The sequence below is a fragment of the Rhinolophus sinicus genome, chromosome 15 (assembly GCF_057876585.1).
Source record: "Rhinolophus sinicus isolate RSI-liver-muscle chromosome 15, RSI-T2T, whole genome shotgun sequence".
NCBI lineage: Eukaryota > Metazoa > Chordata > Mammalia > Chiroptera > Rhinolophidae > Rhinolophus > Rhinolophus sinicus.
The window spans coordinates 27,848,402-27,870,166 of record NC_142515.1 but is presented as its reverse complement, the minus strand read 5'-3'; the positions used below and the strand labels follow the sequence as shown (position 1 = coordinate 27,870,166).

At 37.4% G+C, this 21,765-nt stretch overlaps 1 protein-coding gene across 7 annotated transcripts; it reads left to right on the top strand.

The window, feature by feature from the left end:
• The first annotated feature begins 313 nt into the window (after positions 1 to 313).
• Positions 314 to 20,130, top strand: LOC109450793 (cytochrome P450 2C15-like). 7 transcript variants are annotated; one of them, XM_088791935.1, is made up of 10 exons: positions 314 to 473; positions 2,411 to 2,601; positions 3,813 to 3,975; positions 4,144 to 4,293; positions 6,061 to 6,221; positions 7,558 to 7,734; positions 11,689 to 11,830; positions 14,365 to 14,552; positions 17,976 to 18,117; positions 19,540 to 20,130. In XM_088791935.1, the coding sequence occupies exons 2-10, from the start codon at positions 2,434 to 2,436 to the stop codon at positions 19,719 to 19,721; spliced, it is 1,473 nt and encodes a 490-aa protein (XP_088648061.1). In that variant the 5' UTR covers positions 314 to 473; positions 2,411 to 2,433; the 3' UTR covers positions 19,722 to 20,130. The 7 variants fall into 7 exon arrangements, with proteins under 7 accessions (XP_088648061.1, XP_088648057.1, XP_088648060.1 ...); XM_088791931.1 differs by having other exon boundaries at positions 2,404 to 2,601; XM_088791934.1 differs by having other exon boundaries at positions 314 to 500; positions 2,404 to 2,601.
• The last annotated feature ends 1,635 nt before the right edge of the window (positions 20,131 to 21,765 follow it).

The window sequence follows — 21,765 nt, the reverse complement described above, 5'->3', positions numbered from 1 at the left end:
ACAGGAGGAGCAAAGCAGGGCACCCATCTCTCAAGGAATAAAATGGTTGTTTTAAAGAGAGCCATTGAGTTCATTTTAAGCAATACAAGGTAACACAGGTCTTTTAGAGCTGTGTGTTATGCAGTAAATTAATGCTGCCCTTTGTCCTGGATAAAGGGTTCATCTACACCTGGACTCACTCAAGTTCTAAAGGTTATAAAACTAAACTTTTCTGACCCCTGTCTTAGTCAACCTGTGTCACAATATCGACTCAATTAATGTTTATTTGATAGTTACTGATTAAGGTAAGTCACAGAATACTGAATCATACTCAGTACACACTCAGCAAGTACTGGGAACTTGTTTGAACTGAATGTTTTGCGTGGAAGGAAGCTGCAGAACTCTGGGGATGTGAACCTGAGCTCCACCCCCTGCATTCTGTGCATCTTTGACATAGGTGCTGAAACTTCCAGGACAGCTGCCTCATCATTCAGGTGGGAATCATTCTACTTTAGGCAAATGTGAGTGAGTGTATGACAGGTAAGTGACCGATCTGTCAGCCTCACTGTAACCATGAAGAATAAACTATATGTTATAAATGGGGTCTTGACAAGTCTTCACTTTCCTTACTGAAAGAGCTTAGAAATAACTGCACTAATCAGTTTAGGACCGATGTGATGCTATTTGTACAAGCATTACTGTTAGTGATGTAGTCACGCGTATCAGTCCAGTGATATTTGGAGCCTCACACCAGTAAGTGTTGTCTCATGTCCAAGTCTGCCTGTCATGCTGGTTCTCGGCTATGAGTTTGTTCCATGAAGTCCCTGTCTTCCACGCGCCACAGAATCCATGCCTATTGTCCTGTCTGAAACCTCCCTTCCTTGCTGTGCGTTCTTCATTCCATTATTTATGACAACGACAGGGCGAGAAAACACCAGAAGCAGCTGTTTTGGGGGGTAACAGGGAGGCGGGGGAAGCCCTGGATGTCCCAGCCTTCCCCCTCACACTCGCTGACATGGGCTCTTCCCTCCGTGACCTGCACACGTTTCACCCCTGCATTGACAGAGAGGGCCCATCTCTATCTTTTATTTCTTCTCTTGAGAACCTATAGCCCTTTTATCCTCAGAGTCAAAGAGGGCTTCTATTTAACGTGAAGCCTGTTATTATGTGACCAGTCAGGGGGGTGCACATTCAGAGAAACAAATGTTTTGGGGTTTGGTGTTGTTTTCCTAACATTGTGCTCGAAGCAGCTGTGTTATAAGCCATAGTGCACCAAATGGGCATTTGAAAATACAAGTTCAGATCGTAGTTTTGTCACTTATGATCTGTGTGACACTGGATGGGTGTCCTGTTCTCTCTGAGTTTCCCTTTCTCCATTTGAAAAATAAAAATTAATGATTCCTTTTTTCAGTTTTTTTTTGGTGGGTGGAGAATTTGATATTATAATATATAAATGTATTGTTGCTTTCAGTTTTATTTCCCACACATGAGTGAAGTCATATGGTCCTTGACTTTTTCTGTCTGACTTAATTCACTTGGCATGGTAATCTCAAGATCCACCCATGTTGTCACAAATCACAGTGTTTCATCTTTTCTTATGGCTAAGTAATATACCATTGTATATATGCAACAAACGAACCTGACAAAGAAACAAACAAAACTCATAGATACAAGCAACAGTTAGTGGTTACCAGAGGGTAAAAGGTAAGAGAAGGTGATAGAAGAAGGTAAAGGTGGTCAAATATATGGTGATGGAAGGAGAACTGACTCTGGGTGGTGAACACACAATGAAATATATAGATGATGCATTATAGAATTGTACACTTGAAACCTGTATAATTTTACTAACCAATGTCACCCTAATAAATTCAGTTTTTAAAAGAATAAATAAATAAATTTAAAAAGTGTAAATTTACTTAGCTAATTACTCGATGCATATTTGGACATTCAAGATTAATTCGTTTTGTTCCCTAGTTTATGTTTAGCTAGCTATCATGTTAGTACAGTACACTAATATAGTTCAAAAGGCTTTCATTGTCAAGGGCAAAGTATACTAATGTTTGATAAAGCATTAAAGGATAGATAAGCACTTTTTTTATACAAAGATTGCCCCCTAAGTTATAAATTCTCAACTGGTCATTAATCTGAGAATCCAGAATGCTGAGCAATTGTTTTGATCACTGTGTTTACTTCATTGGTTCTCAACCACATGTGGTGTTTTGAAGAATAATTAATACCTGGACTCCACCCCAAACGTGTTAAACCAGAATCTCCAAGGTATAGCGTTGCAAAGAAGGAGAACAGTGGGGCAAAGTTTTTTATAAAAAGAGATTAAAGTTTATAGATCTAGCTGATTAATCACCTTAGGAGTCTAAGACGCACATGTTGAATAGCAGGGAGAATCACAGAAGTTTGCATTTTAAGCTCACAGTTGTGTAAGAAGAGGAAGCTGCAATGGATCTAGTTGTCTTCCTGGTGCTCTGTGTCTCCTGTTTGCTTCTCCTGTCACTGTGGAAACAGAACTCTGGGAAGGGGAACCTCCCGCCGGGCCCCACTCCTCTTCCAGTTATTGGAAATATCCTGCAGCTAGATGTGAAGAACATCACCAAATCCTTAAGCAATGTAAGTGTGTTTTATGTTCCGTGGCACTTTGCAAAGAGTACGTAAATTAACATCTACTTTTAGGTAAAATATGGTTATTAAATATATTGAAATTAATTTTAGTGTATTAAAATAATTGAAATCTTTAAATAATTATTTTAATTAATCATTGGGGACTTAATAGTCCTCAATGAGTATTATTTTTTATTTGTCCTCGTCAAGAATAGAATGAAATAGTGCGCTTTGAGCGTGAGATACACTTAGGTGTTTGGTGGAATCAAAATAATAAAGTGGCAATAGCTGGGAGAACTGCTCTTTTTTGTTTCACCACCATTTACTATGACTTTTGACTGAAGGTAAATGGTAAGGGAGGTGTTTTTGATTAGTGATTTCATTCAAGAATTCATCTACCATAGAAACAGTGTGTTTGGTTCAGAACAGCCATGAAAATTGACTTCTCTGAAGAAGCTAGTTAATGGCCGATGTCGGGAAACAGCTTGTGATTAGGACCAGGATGAGAGAAAAAGTGACCAGGGCCACTGGATGGTAACAGGATCCTTTTTCCTCTGCACAAAGCTGCTGTCCATACCCTATAAATGCTGCAGGTGACAGAAATTGTTCTTCCAGGAGATGCTGCATGTCCGGGCACTGCTTCTGTGGGGCTCACTCGCCTTCTGTGCTAGTGATACCAGCAGATCACACCTGGGCTGGGCCTTTGAGGCGCCTGGGGTGATATGAAACATACATTTTCCAGTATTCATCACAGGGCTACTAAATCAGAATTCTGATGGGAACAGTGGTACCGGTGATCCTGAGCTACGCAGCTGGGCTTTGGTCCCAAGGTGGGCATTGAGGATCGATGGGCTCAAGCATCAGAGGTCGACTAAGAAGAGCTTCCAATTTCAATCTTTTAGGTGGTAGCAAGGGGATGCTGGAAAGGAATTGGGATTCTTTGCCATCGGTTTCCTTATTTATAAGTGGGGCAAATGAACCTAGTGAAGGTGCTGCTTTGAGGATTCGTTGTAATCTGTTCTCTCATTACCCAGCTCATTGCCTGGCACATAAGTGGCAGTTATTAACATTCACCCTCATAGTTATGTGTTAAATCCAGAAAGATTTTAGGCTGTGTGTTGTAGAATAAAAACAAAAGTAGGATGATGATATACTGAATCCGGCACAATATATTAAGAGATAGTGCTTTCTTTTGCTAATATCTGCATGTCCTTTCCCAGCTCTCAAAAGTCTATGGCCCTGTGTTCACCGTGTATTTTGGCATGAACCCCACTGTGGTGCTGTATGGATATGAAGCAGTGAAGGAAGCCCTGATTGATCGGAGTGAGGAGTTTTCTGGAAGAGGCAGATTCCCAGTGTTTGATAGAGTTAATAAAGGATTTGGTAGGTGTTTATTGTGCACGTTCAGCATTGGTAATGGGGTGGGGAGGATGGAAAATAGGAATGCGAAGATCTCCTGTGCAAAGCTTGGCCCGTCATGTGACTGCTAGGTGTCAGCTTCCACCTCCCTGCCTAGGACCTCCCTTCCAGTTTCTGCTTCCCTCCTTGTAGGAGTCCTCTTCAGCAATGGAAAGACATGGAAGGAGATGCGGCGCTTCTCTCTGATGACCCTACGGAATTTCGGGATGGGGAAGAGGAGCATTGAAGACCGCGTTCAGGAGGAAGCCCGCTGTCTGGTGGAGGAGTTGAGAAAAACCAATGGTGGGTGACTCTACACTCTGCTTCTCTGCAACTCTGACCTCAACAGACTGTTCTCTTCTCTGATCACATCCTTGGAAAAGTTTCAGGGGGACCATACGGGTAGTGGCCACCAGCCCTCATGTGGAGGAGGGAGGATTTGCAGAGGAGAGGCCAGGGAGGTTTTGTGAATCTATGCCAGCTCTATGTGTACACCCAGATTGTGTATACAGTGTGGGACTAAAAGGTCATTTAATGCAAATCTGTCCCAGCTTTGTTTTCAAATTAGAATCATGAAGATTTTTCTTTTCTGTAGGTTTAGGGCGCAATGTTTTCCTAAAACATAAATGTGGGTTATTTATTCCAGAGCATTTTACCAGGTGATATTTGTCAAGTGGACATGGTGGGAATGACCTCATCAGATTCTTTTGGAGCGTGTAATAAGTAACATGTGCCTTTATTTAATTAGATTATATTTATATGGTCAGCCTCACAAACATATCTGAGAGTTACTTTCAGAGCCCACGTCTACAGTCCTAGCCAGTTATAATGCCATCTATGGTCTCAATTGATGAGGCATATTAAATTCTCGTACCAATGATTTCTCTGTAAAGACAGCACTATTTTAAAAATATCAGCATTAATTGTTTTTGTTATCCAATACTCATTGTATTGATGTATGTATTTTGATTATGCACTGCATCATAATTCTTTAAAATATGCAAATGCTTAGTTACAAAATGTTTCACTTAAGTAGATTTCAACCATTAGCAATAACCACTTACCCTGTGTTCTCTGAGTGGAACTTGGCTGTTTTCAGTTTGCTAAACTTTGCCCTAACTTTACTAGATTTTGGTAGCAAGTATATAGTAATTATTTACCTTCCACTGCCAGATGTAATGACCTCTAAAGTGCTTGTCAAAAAGACTCTGATTTTTAGCTTGGATTACAAATTACCCTGTTTTTAAATTCTTTCTTCCATAATAAGTGAAAGGAAAGATTGAAAATTCATATTTTGCCTGTGAATCACATACAGACAAAGAAATGCCCAAGGCTTTTCAAATTATCCTCAACCTATCTAGCTAAAATAAGTTGTTTTACAGCTTAGAGCCCTGGTATATTTAAAAGAGCCTGGCATAGAAGGCACTGACTACACATTTGCTTTTATTGCATGCCCTACCATTTCTTGAGTTTGACTACTCAAGTTAGATACTTCATGTAGATGATATTATACAATATTTGTCTCTCTCTCTCTGAGTTATTTTACTTACCACAATGCCCCCAAAGTCCATCCATTACTTAACTAGCTTTTTGAAATGGTCTACCAGGTTAAGGGAAAGTGATGTGTTAATTTTATGCGCATGCCCCCAAGGTCCATCTTTTATTTAACTACTTTGTTTGAAAAGGTCTACCAAGTTAAGGTAAAGTGATATGTTAATTTTATGTGCATTAAGTATTTTGCTGTTAAGGGAATTTATAGGTGAGATATTGTTTTAATGTTTCTAAAATTACCTTTACCTGTGATTTCATTAACAAAGTGGTGTTTTTTTGTTTTTTTTTTATTGGGGAATGTTGGGGACAGTATGTTTCTCCAGGGTCCAACATCTCTAAGTCATTGTCCTTCAATCTAGTTGTGGAGGGCTCAGCACACTGGCCCATGTGGGAACCCAACCCGCAACCCTGTTGTTCAGAGCTCACGCTCTAACCAGCTCAGCCATCCAGCCACCCCATAAACAAAGTGTTTTATATGTATATTTTAATGGCATTTTAAAATTGTTTCTTATTCTTTAGCTTCACCCTGTGATCCTACTTTTATCCTGGGCTGTGCTCCCTGCAATGTGATCTGCTCCATTATTTTCCAGAATCGTTTTGATTATAAAGATCAGGATTTTCTAAACATAATGAAAGCTTTTAATGAAAATGTCAGCATTGTGAGCTCTGTGTGGATGCAGGTGAGGCCAAGATTGTTTCTTCCTACAGAATCCTTTATGCTCTTTTCTCCAAGAAGTCTAAATCTGTGTATGAACCAAGTTGTGAAGTGAATCTGTGAACACCACAGTCCTGCCCAGAGCTTAGTCTCATGGAGTGCTCATCTGGGAAAGATGGCTGAGCCCTTTAGTGATGGACAGCAAAAGACATGCACAGAGTACAAAACTGGAATTGAACCCTGTTGACCTTGTCCAGTGGTTTTTTTTTCACTACAGTCCAAAGTCCAGTTTCCTGTAAAGTACTTTGGTAACTTTCCAAAACTATGCCTACAGCACAAAATGAACTCCTGGATTCTTCTTGAAAGCCTTCCATTACCCACAAGTCTTGTCATCCAATCAACACTTAGTGACTTTGTTGGCACATTGGTTGGCAGCAATAAGAGTACATGCATTTAGGAAGGAAGAGAATATCTCCTTCAAGAAGGGAAAATATTGGGACCACGGAGGCTGCCAGGGAACACTAACTAGAGTGGGAGTGTTTGATGCGTCAGTTGGCATCCTAACTGACAAAGTAATTGTTTTCAGGATGACAAAATGATTGGTTATATGGTGTATCAACCATAAACAAACATGATACTTTTACCTGTGCTCAACTGACATGTTCTATACTCTGCCTAAAAGATAATGATGTGATCTTAGGAAAGTCACTTAACTACTCTGGCGCATGGTTACCTGATATATAAAATGTTGAGTTGTGTTGCATGGTGTTCCCAGGACCCTCCCAGTTCTAAAATACTAATTACAGAATTGTACACCTGTAATCTATGTAATTTTACTAACAATTGTCACCCCAATAAATTAAAATAAATAAATAAAATTTAAAATAATAATAATAATAAAAAAATACTGATTCGATGTCTAAGGCTACTGGGCAGAACTAGAAACAGCAGGGATTCGCTTTGTGCTCTTTCAGGTTGTCCAACCTCCCTTCACCTCTGTTGTCAATCTACAAATTGTGCTTCATAATACTTTATGCCATCCCATATTTCAAGATTGTAGGGAAGAATTGATGTCAAAAAGGAAAGACTTGCTATAAAGACGCTTTTATACTATAAACATGATTATCATCTCTGATCTCCTGGTCAGAATTTTCTTCTTCAAATACACCTATCAGTGTGGAAAATTACATATTTGTAAAACAAAAATTGCCCTCAAGACAGGGACCATATTTAATTAATACGTATAAGATAGAGACCATATTTTATTAATATTTGTAGTACAGTTTCTAATCAGGGCTTGGCATATGGTGTATGTCTCTATTAAGTGTTTTTATCTAATATCCTATCATTTTCTCTTCTAGATCTGCAATACTTTCCCTGTTCTGTTTGATTATTTCCCAGGGAGTTATACCCAATTTCATAAAAATTTTGATTTTGTAAAATCTTATGTTATGGAGAAAACAAGGGAACATCAAGAATCCCTGGACGTTAACAATCCTCGGGACTTCATTGATTGTTTCCTGATTAAAATGGAGCAGGTAAAATTTTAACAAGAGCTCACTTATTTGATTGCCTGTGCATTTTATGGTTCACTGAATATTTCTGTATTTACTAGAGATGTTTCAATGGTCAAGCTAGTAATACTGACAAGCATTTTAAGGACCTATTGTATTCATGAATCTACACTAAACATTATGGAAGATATAATACTAAATTGTTAAATAAATGGGATACATTAATCCTGTTCTTCAGGTACTAATAATCTACCTGACAACCTCAGGTGAAATGGAAACAATTACAAACAAGTTAGAAAATGCGAGAGAGTATGCCATACTATGAAGATGAGCAAGGTTGTTACACACAATGTGTAAGAGAACGGAAAAGAATGGCTTGACCTAGCTGGGCTTCCTGCAAGTCCAGTGGTTGGAAATAAATCTTAATATATTTGCAGCAATGGACTAGGGAGGTAATTTCAGATGGAGGAGTGATATATACAGAGGTGCAGAGGTTGTGGTGGGAATGAATAGGTGGATGGAAGAGAGACGCCTTAACTGAATATAAAATAAAATGAATTGGCGTAGGTACGAAGTTGGAGGTTGTGTCGCTAAGCATGAATCTTGTACCATTTGTTGAAAAGACTATTTTTCCCACATTAATTACCTTGACACCTTGTCAAAAATTAATTAACTGAAAATGTAAGGATTTATTGGTTCGATCTCAATTGTATTCCATAACTTATATGTTGGTCCTTCTGCCAGTAGCACACCATCTAGTAGTCTTAATTACTAGCTTTTTAGGAATCGGGCAGTGGGAATCCTTCAGCATTGTGGTTTTTCAAGATTGTTTAGGCTATTTTGGGTCCCTTGAATTTCCATGTGAAGTTTAGGACAAACTTGCAAGTTTCTGCAAAGAAGCCAGTGGGGATTTTCATAGGGATTGTGTTAAATTTGTAGCTCAATCATGTAGTAATGTCATTTTAAAAATTGAGATGAAATTTATATACCATACAACTAACCATTTAAACGTATACAATTTAGTGGTATTTAGTGCATTTGCAATATTGTGTAACCACTAGCTCTCTCTAATTTGAAAACTTTCCCATCACTCTGCAAAAACATACCACACCCCTAAATGATCACTCTTCATTCTTTTCACCCCATCATGTGTTAAACTGTAATATGCTTTATGGATTTACCTATTATGGATACATCACATAGAAAGACTCATAGCATTGTGACCTTCTGTTTCTGGCTTCTGTTACCTAGCATCATGTTTTGGAGGCTCATCTATGTTGCAGTATGTATCAATACTTCATTAATTTCTATGGCTGAATAATATTCCATTTAATGTACATACCATTATTTGTTTATCCATCATCCATTGACAGACATTTGTGTAGTATCTACCTTTGGCTCTGATTCTTCTTATGAATAATGAAACATGCATTCATTTTTCTTGGGTACATTTCTAGGAGTGGACTTGATGGGACATATCGTAATTTTATGTCTTACATCTGACAAACAGCCAAACTTTTCTATAGTGACTGCAGCATTTACATTCATATTTTCCCACATAGTAGCCAATGCTTATTTTCTATTTTTTTTGTAATTATTAAAGCTATGCCAGTTAATATGAAGTAGTATCTCATTGTGGTTTTGATTTGCATTTCCTTGATGACCGATGATGTTGAACACCTTTCATGTGCTGTTACCCATTTATATAACTTCTTTGAAGGAATGTCTTTCAAGTCCTTTGCCTTTTAAAAATTGAGTTGCTTGCCTTTGTTGTTGAGCTGTAAGAATTTTATACATGCTGGGCATCAACCTTTACACATATGTGAAATGCAAATATTTTCTCCCATTCTGTAAGATGTCAATTCATAGCCTTAATTATGTCCTTTGATGCACAAATATTTTTATCTTGATAAACTCTGATTTATGTATTTTTTTCTTTTGTTACTTTAGTGTCAAACCTAAGAATCTATTGCCGAATCTGAATTTTTGAAGATTTACCCTTTTAAGAGTTTTATAGCTTTAGATCCTATATTTAACTTTTCATATATTTTGAGTTGGAGTTTACATATGGAGTGAAGCAGGGGTCCAACTTCATTCATTTCCATGTGGTTCCCCTTTTATTCCAGCACCATTTGTTTAAGAGACTCTTCTTTTAGATTAAAGAGTCTTGTTCCCTTATTGAAAATAAATTGGCCATAGATGTTTTGGATTTCAATTCTATTCTATAGCTCTTGTTTTCTATCTTTTTGCCAGATTTCATTGTTTTGATTGCAGTAGTTTTGTAGAAAGTATTCAAATTGGAAAGTTGAGTCCTACCCCTGAAGTTCCATATGAATTTTGAGGACTGTCTTTTTCATATTGCAAAATGGTCTTCGGAATTTTGATGGGGTTGCATTAAATTGTCATGTTGCTTTAGGGAGTATTACCATCTTATCAATATTAAATCTTTCAATGCTTGCATATGGGATGGTTTTCCATTTATTTAGATAATCTTTGTTTTGTTTAGCAATGGCTTTAGTTATCAGAGTACAAGCCTTTTTTCCTCTTTGTTAAGTAGATTACTAGATATTTATTTTTTTAAGATGCTATTGTAAATAAAATTATTTCCTTAATTTGATTTTGAAATGTTCATTACTAGTGTAGAGACACACTGATATTTGTGTTTCATTGCTGGTGTATAATAACACAACTGATTTTTCCTTTGGTCTTGTACTCTGCAAATTGTATCGAATTCACTATTATCACCAGTAACGTTTTTGTGGATTCTCTGTGATTTTTTTAAAAGTAGAATCATGTAGTTTGCAAATATACATAGTTTTACTTATTCCTATCCAAATTGGATACTTTTAATTTCTTTTTCTTATTTAATTGCTCTGACTAGTTCTTCCAGTACTAGTTAAAAAAGAATTTTTTTCAAGCTTTATTGAATAATAATTGACATATAAAAATGGTATATGTGTAAAGTGTACATGTTGTTTCGATATATGTATACTGGAGGCTACTATGCTCAGGAGTTGGGCAGGGCTACTGACTTCCTCCCCTAGCCAGGCAAGCCATAGAGTATTCTCTGAGGCTTCTAGGTACTCTTAGATGAGCAGGGCTTTGAACTTGCTACTCTGCCTGAGTGGGCCACAGGGTGTGGTCAGCAGCTGCCCGGTAGAGTAGTCCCCTCTAATCCACAGGGGATGTGATCCAAGACCCTCAGTGGATGTCTGAAACCACAGATAGTACTGAACCTTATGTATTTCATGATTTTCCTATATCAACATACCAATGATAAAGTTTAATTCATAAATTAGGCCCAGTAAGAGATTAAGAACAATAACTAATAATAAAATCGAACAATTGTAACATCTTTCAGGATATGGCCTTAATTTACTTATTTCTACCAATTAAGATTGTGTTTTTCTACAAATAAAAGAAAACCTATTAACAGTGGCTTTAACAAACAGTGGGTCTATTTATTGTACATAAAAGGGGTCTTGCGATGTGTCAGAGTAAGGGTGGTACAGAAGTCCTGAAAAGTCAGTCAAATACGTTCCATTTTTCTTACCCATACTTGGAATATAGGCTTTACTTCATGATTAAATCCTCTTGCCCCAAGATGAGGTCTACTCTACCTCTTCCTTTACATATTTGTTTTGAGTAAGAGGGAGGAAGTGGAACCAATAGATTTCGGCTTATATTTCACTTGTAAAAACTATGTTGCATGGCTTACCTAACTGCAAAAGAGGCTGATGAATGGAGCTTTTAAGCAAGAGAGGGAGAAGGCAGTAGAAAGTGATGGTTGAGTCAACTAATTTATAGTCTCTTGCATACCACGTAGTAGGTTTTCTAAATGTGCACCTTTTAATTGTAAATTTAATAAGCCAACATATAAAATTGCAGTTTATATGTTGGCTTACTAAACTTATAACAATATGAGTTATTTTGGATTAACTATAATTTTGGCAAACAATTGCATCAAATTATTCCTAGGAAAAGGACAATCCACAGTTGGAGTTTACTTTTGAAAACTTGACAAACACTGTAACGGATTTGTTTGGGGCTGGGACAGAGACAACGAGCACCACGCTGAGATATGCTCTCCTGCTCCTGCTGAAGCACCCGGAGGTCGCAGGTAGGCCCAACATGGCGGGGCAGGGGAATCTCAGAAAAGATGTTGGGAGGACACTGCTAGTGCATTCCATCTTGTCTTAGAGAAGCTTCATTCTTGAAATTTCCATTTCACCTGCTTAATTCTTCTAAATTTAAAGAAGGGATAATAACGGGACATTGTTATATAATACAGGCTGATGACTGAGAGGAGTGAAGACACTATGGGCCATTGCAAAAGCAATAAAACAATGTCTCTATTTCATGGGAGGTTATATGTGGCAGGCACAGAGAGCATGTTTTGGCCTGAGACTACAAAAAAATGCACTAATTTAAGCAGTAGGTATATTCTTGGAGAGATCTCTCCTCATTCTGAAAATGCAGTGACATAATGGAAACTCTCCTTACTGAAGCATAAATAGAAATCTTAGAGATTTATTAGGTTCCCTGAGATAATTTCCATAGTCTAGGAAGTGTTATAAAAATTAGTGTCACAATAAATGTGTTACTATTTAGGCTTAAGATGTTGCATAAAAGATTTTATTATTTCAGAAGTCTATTTCCAGAAAGGTGGTGTTTGTCACCATAGGAATTTTGGGGGAGGGAGGTCAATAATTCTATGTTTTACAAAACACTTTATTTTAGAAATTTACCTTTAAAGAGTTACAGTTATGCATAGCTGTTTAGAAATATACATTATCCTGTCCTGTTTCAGGATCCCACTGAAATGATTATAACCTATTAAAAAGAGAATTAGTCTTTTGAAGCTGGCTAAGAGGAGGTCAGAAAATAGCCAACAAATCTTCAACAAATTCCTGAAACACAGAGAGCATATTGAGGAGAAATCATTCACTCAAGAGACAGGATGCAGTTGTAACCTCAGTGTCAGAAGAGGAAGTTATAGGGTGAGGAAAAGTTATTTGTGTTCCTACATCCCTGCAAGTTTTAGTATTTAGAAATACCAAGTGTCAAAGACGGTAGAGGGAGAAATAGGCTATAAAAGGTAGCTCTCCCTGCCCTGGTCATTTTAACAACTCCTTTTTATCAGATAACTGTTTTCCCCCCTGCAGGAAGAGGGAGGTTTACTCTCTAGAGAAACTGAAACTAAGAGGCCCTACACTCAGGGAAACAGTGAGCTGTAGGGCTGAAAAGACAGGTTAAGTAAGAATCTGTTTCTTGAATTCAGAGACTCTAAGCTCCTTTCTCCGTCCTGCTTTCTGACTTTCAGCAGCCAGATAAAAAAACACTCCAGAGAGCGAACAGCTCTGGAGAGAAGACCTCTGTATTTGATCATGTAGGTAGAAAATTTTTCATGTAGATAGAACTATCAGAGTGAATGAGTGAATGAAACAGAAACATCGACACTGAGACATAGGGTCATGGAATTTCAGAACTCCAGGATTAAAAAGAAAATGACAAAAACTTTCACAAAACTAGATCATGTCATGTGAAAGGTTAAGATTCATAATACCATCAGAATACAGAATTCTCAAGAGGAAATTTCGAATTGTATATTAATAGAAAGAGTGTATTTTCAGACTTGTGTGCTTGACAAAATTGTTACCCCCTGTTTTCCCTTTCTCATCCAAATGTCTGACGTCATGTCAGAAGAAGTCATGGACTCAAGGAATCAGGAGAGCTCCAAGAATAAAAGTGTCAGGAAGGTTGCTAGGCACCAGGCCTAGAAAATATCCACTTCAGTATGATTAGTTGGTTAAAGCAGGTGTGAGGGGAGACACCACGAACAAAAGAGAGGGGATCGGTTTTCCTAATAATAGGGAAATTATTATTAGGAGTCTGAAACATCTACCTGAGCATTTGGAAACAATTCTAAACTGAATATAGAAAATTATGAGTTGAATGAAAGACATGGTTAAGTCCAAGTAAGTACCCAAAATGAAACATAACCAGAGTTGTCTTGCCAGGGAGCATTCTTTATGTAGTCGGAATGATGTTAAAATGAATATTCTAAGAGCCAAAAGTTGTGATTTAACTATTTGGGGGAAGTGGAATAAGGAGAATTGTTTGTATGTGTATATTTTATGTAAGGTGAAGATGGAGAAGGAAATTTTCACGACCGTACTAGGAAATCAGACATTATCTGAAAATAGTAGGCTAGTAAGAAATAGAAACAGAGAGCCATTGTTTAGAAATAGAACACAAATTTCAAAAGAAACTGCTAGAATGTTTAAATGGGTAACATTGGCAAGTTGGAGGATAGAGTACCATTGCAAATTACACACACACACAATACACAAATACACAAAACGCATGCATTATAATTTAATTTTTCAACCCAAATATTATTTTGATATAAAATCAATATTCGATTCCTGTTTTCCTTTCTGTAAGGACTGTGATTTGTTGACTTAATTGTGTTCTGTTTATTTTTAGAAACATTTCATCATTTCTGTTTCGATTATCATGTGTGCTGATATATCGGTGTGTGATATTTATAATGACATTGGGATACCTTCAGATTGCTTCACGTATTCCTGAATGGGTATGCAAATGTGGTATGCATTTTCTTTTTTCATCAGTCTTACTTGTGTCTTACAGCTAAAGTCCAGGAAGAGATTGAGCGTGTGGTTGGCAGACACCGGAGCCCCTGCATGCAGGACAGGAGCCGCATGCCCTACTTAGATGCCGTGGTGCACGAGGTCCAGAGATACATAGACCTTGTCCCCACCAATCTGCCCCATTCGGTGATCCGTGATGTTAAATTCAGAAACTACCTCATCCCCAAGGTAAGATGTGTTTCTCTTCTACTGACCTCAGTGGTCTTGAAGTTCCCATTGTCACAATATGGGTCCAGTCCTTTATGAACACAGGATGAGAGAAGCACAAAAATCGTATGTGTGACAGCTTGGTGGACGCTGTGTTGTTTCCGGTTTAGACTATAAAGCTTTATAACAGGCTTTGCTATCTGACAGTGTAGGTCTTACAAATTTGTTCTGCTTCTCTAATATTGTTTAATCTTAGCTGCTTACATTTCCAAAGGAATGTTAGTATCAGTTTATATATTTACCAAAACACTGCTGGGATTTTTATCAGGGTGATATTAGACCAATTTAGAAAGACTTGACATCATGATTCATTAAATCTTTCAATTAAAAGATACAGTATAGGCTCCCAGTTTTGGGGGCTTTCTTTAATTTTTTTCAATCTTTTCTTTTTTCCTTTTCAGTGTATTGGCTTACAAATCTTTTGTTTGTTCCTTTCCTAGGCACTTATTATTGTTGTAAATTTTTATGTCTTATTTCCATTTTTTAAATATGGTACTTAGAAATATAATTGATTTTATCATTTTGATGACCTTATATGTAGCAAGCTTGCTAAATATAAAATTATTGCTAATAATTTCTTTCTAGAATAATCTGCAATATCTACGGTCATTATCCTGCTATCTGGGTTAATAGCCTTGTTTCATTTTTGATTTGCAGGAGAGTGGAGGTTTAACATCTCACTATTGAGAATGATGTTTTACGTACATCTTGATTGATATTCTTTATCAGATTAGGAAGTTTACCTGCTTTCTTATTTTTATGATTTTTTTGTCACGAATGCATATGCAGTGATTCTTTTTTTTTTCGGTGGGATGTATGCAATGTTCTCATATTGATTTTCTGCATCTATTGATATGGTTGTATATATTGTCCTCACTTTTCCCACTAAATACAGTGGTACCTCGGTTTTCGAACATCTCCATTGATGAACATTTCAGTTTACGAATGCTGTAAATTTTATGGATCTCCGGTATCATTAGATAGTAAAATTCATGCTAAATTTGCAGTTTAGGAGTTGATTTTAAAGGTCTGGAATGGATTAATCCATTTTGCATTACTTTCTACATGGAAACCATGTATTGGTTTTCGAACGTTTCAAACTCGAACGGTCTTCTGGAACGGATCATTGTACACATAAGTATACACACAGCTGGATTTGATTTGCTGCATTTTGTTCAGGACTTCTGTATTTGTATTCATAAGAGAGTTTTAGTCTACAGTTTTTCTTCTTCAAAATTTTTTTGTCAAATTCCTCGCATCCAGGTAATGCTGGCCTCATAAAACTAGATGAGAAATGTTCCCTAATATGGGTTTATTTTTATTTCTTCCCCTCTTCTTGTGGCCATTTAGTTGTGTCTTTGAAATGCCTAATAAGTTTTCATTATATACCAGTTAGATGATAGATGAGATAGATAAGAAGATAGATAGATAGTAATGCATAGTTTCACATGTTATCGTTTTCCAGAAAGGGCTCTTCCCTCTCCAGCCAGTCAGAATGATTCAACACTCCTGTTTTGATTAAAATTTGGACATAGACACAGACTAAAATTAACTTTAAGTGTCAGGTTACCTCTCTGAGTTTCTCCCAACTATGGAATCTTTAGACGAATTTTTATCTTGGTAGATTTCCAATGCTTTTTAATACATATTTTCTGTATAGATTCAGACTTTCTATTTGATATGCCACATGCTCCTCTATTCCACTTGAAGCCAGAACATACAACTATTACATTTTTAAAATAACATAACAAAATTTGTACTTTATTGGGGAAAGGAAGTAATGAGATTAGTAAGGCTGCAGTACGTTCCAGTCATTGGAAAAGACGGAATTGATGACTTTACTAAGAGGTCATGGAGCTTACCTTGATGATCACAGATTTGGTACAAGGGGTAGGACTTCCACTCCACTGTATTTTCAGCAAAGAACACAATGAGGAGAAGACTTTTCTTTTTCAATATTGGGGTCCGAGGATAATAATTAATCAAACTTGTTTCTCTTATTTCTAAGTAAATGGGAAATTCCTAGAATATCATTTATAGTTTTGTTTTGTTTGTTTTTTTCCTTGCAATTCAATCTCCAACCAAGGGACACGCATGTAATTTGGTTACCTTTTCCCTTTAGTCTTATTATCAATTCCCTTTGCTCTTTCTTTTCTTTAGTACATTTAACTTTGTGAAAAGTCTAAGCCAATAATCAAACTATTCCTCAGGCTGCTTTTATGTGATTGTTTTAGGTTCCAGTTACAATTTTGGCAGGAGAATGACATAGGTCCTTTATTGGTCCCACTGAAATTCACTGGGGAGGTGAGGCACATAATGCCACTTATCCCATTATTGGTTGTGCTATGTTCCTCACCTAAAGTGGTATCTGCTGATCTCTCCATGGCAGAGGTTCCGTCTTTTACTTTTAATCAATAAAAACCTATTGCGTGGTACTTTAGGATTTTATGAATATCGTGCTTCCCAATTATTCAAGAGTTTTAGCATTAATTGATAAAACTTGCCTGAATTAATAATCCTAAACTGAAATATTTCAAAGTGAAGATTTTTTCCAATTTTATCATTCTTTCTCTGTTTGTAAGCCAGATTAATCTGTAATGAAATCTACCCTATATTTATTTTTATTCATTGAATTTCAATTTTTTAAATTAAAGTATAGTTGGTATATATTATATTAGTTTCAGGTGTATAGTATAGTGATTCAACATTTATATATCTTATGATGTGCTCACACTAGTCTGTCACCACCCAAAATTATCAAACTGTTATTGACTATATTCTTCTTCATGTTTTCGTCCATCCCTCCACCTCCCCCAACCCACCCTCTGGCAACCATCAGTTAGTACTATGTTTCTATGTTTTTAATTTAAGATAAGAATCTACATGGAAGTGATAACACTAATATTTGTCACTGTACTTATTATCACACAAGAGATTTTAAAATTTGATCAGATGTCTATGTATTATAAAAGCCCTATGAACAGATAACTGTAGCCATTTCAAGCTCTAACAGAGACTTCTATTTTAAACCGTAATCCATACATGAGATGGCTGAAAATTGAAGTAATAAAACAAAGCGTGTGTTGGAGACTTATACCAGCGTCCAAACATGGTGATGAGCAGAATGGATTCAGAAGGTCTAATACCCTAGGACCCATGTACTCAGTGCTTCACATGCTGTTGGAATCTCTTTTGGCAACCTCCCTGCCACTGGCCTTCAACTTAGCCATATCACTTGTTCTCTCTGGCTCAAAATGCTTGTGCCCGTCTTTGGATGTAGGATTCCTCATCTGTAGATCATAAGATTGGATTCAATGACTTCCAACATTTCTTTTAGTTCCACAACTTCTTCGTAACTCATTTTATCTTCACTGTTCTTTCCAGGGCACAACAATATTCGCGTCTCTGACTTCTGTGCTACACAGTGACAGAGAATTCCCTAACCCAGAGGTATTCGACCCTGGCCACTTCCTGGATGAGAGTGGCAATTTTAAGAAGAGTGATTACTTCATGCCTTTCTCAGCAGGTAATAGACATTGATTTCCTTCAGTGCTTCAGAGGACAGGATACCTTTTGGGGATCAGTTGGAACTTACATAGCACTCACTCTAATACTGGTAGAATTGCTCTTTGTCCATGGTTGGGAGTACCAATACCCAATACAATGCCAATGCACTTCTCTCTTCATGATACATCTTCATTATTAGGCCAGATCGCTGCAGCTTTGGAGAATTGGCTCAGTTCTTCCGAATGCACAAATTAAATTTGAGCTAGGTACTGAAAATATACGAGAAGTGCATCCTAGCCAGAAAGAACAGTGGTGTATAAAACTTGAAACTTCATGGTGTATTGGAGATTGATAAAGAGTAGGCATACTTGTAGCGAGAACAAAGGCTGTGAAGAATGTGAAGAAAAATCATGAAACATCACACTAGGAACAGAAAGTACAACCAATTTACCATATTTCGCCGTGTATAGTGCATACTTTTTTACCCAAATTTGTGAGGGAAAAATAAGGATGAACATTATACATGGGTAGTACTAATTCTGTATCTATATAAATGTTTTTAATTCTTTTATTTATGCTTATGAGTTATAAGTGTAACTCTAGAAATCAAGAATGATATCCGTATGCAACATAATACCCTAGAATACGATAGGTTTTGTTGAACTTATGAAGAACTTGCAACGACAAAGAGTTCTTGGCCTTCTATGATGCGTAAATACCGTAAACTTACTACTGGTACATAAAATTTGTTGTACTTTGTATCTCTTGTGTTTTGTAATTATTTGTCACATAAAATTTCTTGTGCCATAATATATTAAAAAATAAATGCTGGGCATCTGGTTAGCTCAGTTGATTAGAACGTGGTGCTCTTAACAACATGGTTGCTGGTTCGATCCCCACATGGGCCACTGTGAGCTGCGCCCTCCACAACTAGATTGAAACAACTACTTGACTTGGAGCTGATGGGTCCTGGAAAAACACACTTAAAATGAATAAAAAAAACTTTTAAATGCTAAAATTCCTTTACAGTGCAAAAACAAGTACCTAAATGTAAACAAATAAAAGTTTGAATGAAAAACTTAAAATGAAAGATTTTTTTCCATGAAAGTTTGGGCCAAAAATGTGGGCGCACATTATACATGGCAAAATACAGTATGTGTGTTTCTGGAAAAAGATTGCTGGAAACTTGAAAGAGCAGTTATAATGTGAGAATGCTTAATGAAATGCTTGACATAGTGCTGATACTCAACAAATGTTTGTTGGCAGAAGAATACTTGTTAGGATCGGATGTTAGGTAGACAGCATGTGCATTTGTCTATCCACCCCTTCTACCATCCATCCACCTATTCAACCATTAACCAGATATTTACTGCATATTCGCTTTCTGACATCCAGAATCTCAGTGTTCAAGGGGTATTTACTCTGTGTTTGTTATTTTCAGGAAAACGAATATGTGTGGGAGAGGGCCTGGCCCGCCTGGAGCTGTTTTTATTCCTGACCACCATTTTACAGCACTTTACCCTGAAATCTGTGGTCGACCCAAAGGACATTGACACCACTGCAGTTGTCAATGGGGTTGTTTCTGTGCCGCCACCTTACAAGCTCTGCTTCATTCCTGTGTGAGGAAGGAAAGACCATCTGTCTTCTCCTGTGATGCTGTCTGCAACTCTCTCTCGTCTGGGCATCATTCACCTCCTTCCCTCTCCATCCCCTTCCTGGGAGATTCTTCTCTGGCCTCTCCTCTCCTCATCACCTCATTCTCTCAAGATCTAGGAATATCCAGATCACCTCCATTAAAGGCAAATTTAATTCGCCTCCATTAAAGGCAAATTTCCTGAGTTTCACTGCAGAAATGTACGTGCTATTCTCCATACTCTGACACATTTGTATTGGCCATCACATATGCTCAACTTATCTCATATTGAATGATACTTGCAGCCCATGTGAAATGGAGCAAGATGATTAGTGTATGCTAGTGCGGAGCCCTTTCTCCTCTCCATGTTCTTAATAAAAAGCACAATTTGCTGTGCCAGTCTCAGACTTTCCTTCCTTTGTAAATAACGCAGATTAAAAAAAAGAAAGAAAGAAAGAAAATAGCGTAAAGGAGCCATGCTGGTCCTCATAATAACAAGCACAGAGAAGACAAAGGAGATGAGGGCAGAAAAGCTCTGTTGGCTGAGTGTCAGAGTTACTTGAGGTTTGGATATAAGAGAGAAAAGCTATTCAGGAGCAACTTCATCATGCAGGGAAATATTGTGATCAGTGCTGCTGAGGAATTAAATGCAAACAAAGTAAGCCACAGAAAACTGAAAATAAATATCGAGGAGAAATTAAAAAAAAAAAATTGTGAACAGGAAATCAGTAGAGAAAATCAATGAAAACAAACTGGTTTTTGTTTTAGTTTTTTTGCAAAGTTCAATAGAATTGATAAACCCATAGCCAGGTTACCCCTTAAACAAGAAAGACACAAATTACTAATGTCCAAGTTAAAAGAGGGGCCATTGCTTTGATACTATGGACACTAAACGGATAATAAAGGAATATGATTATATAAATAAGTCTATGCACGAAAATTTGATAACTTAGATGAAATGGGTGTCTCCTTAAGTACACAATCTTTCAAAACAGACACAAGAGGGAGTAACATCAACAATGCGTCAAAATCGGAAGCCCTAAACTGTTGTTCTCCCAGTGGACACACTGATTCACAGCAACACATGAATCAATTTCCTTTGTAAATAAAATCCAAGCTCTAGTTGAAAGACTCCTGTACCCTGAGTAAATGTGAATCTAGCCACATCAAACCCAGAAAGAACAGTGGAGATACACTCTGGCCACACTACCAACCCTGGCAACGTGCCATATAACTGGGCAGGAACCCAACAGCTCCCGTCTTGTCCCTGAGGTGCAAAGGAGCTGGAGGGCACATCTGGCATCCCAAACTTTCACAACTGTCAAGGGGAGCTGCATGAGGACCTGGCTCCTGTCTTACTTGTACTGGAACACCGATACCACTCCGCACACTCTACACACCTTGTGGCTGCGGGAACCAGAAAAGCATTATCAGGACTGCTAATGGCATCAGCCCTTCAAGAATGAAGACCTGGCTCACCTCACCCATGAAGTCAATAACCATGATGAATCACGGTGTCCAAATTGGAATGGGCAGTAGAAGAAAGAAGTTACACAAATTAGCTAAAACCACGTGACCAGTCACAGCTTGAGAACTGCAGTGGTTATAAGTATTTTTTCTTTAATTTGAAACGAATTTAATTGGATGCGTTGTATAATATCACTCGTTTTTCTTTGTTTTATTGCCTTCACGTTTTCCTGCTAGCAAGTACAAAAATGTGTTAATAGTGGTTAAGCTCATATCTCAGGATATTAAAAGGAGAGTTTGACTTAGCTAGAAAAAAGATAAACGTTCTCCAAAGGTAGATAAAGTGACATATGGGACTTCATTATTCTCTTCTAAGGAGAGGATTAGGGTGTTTTGGGTTGTACCAGGAATAGTTGAATCACATTAGGTGGAAGCAAGATTTTGCTACTGGAAGGTATAATTGGCTAAAAGAGGTGAGTGGGATGCCAATTTGACAAGCCGTGGGGGCAGTGCTGGTTTTGCATTATGTCTCCTGGCCTCAGTTGAAACTATATTTCCTTTACAATT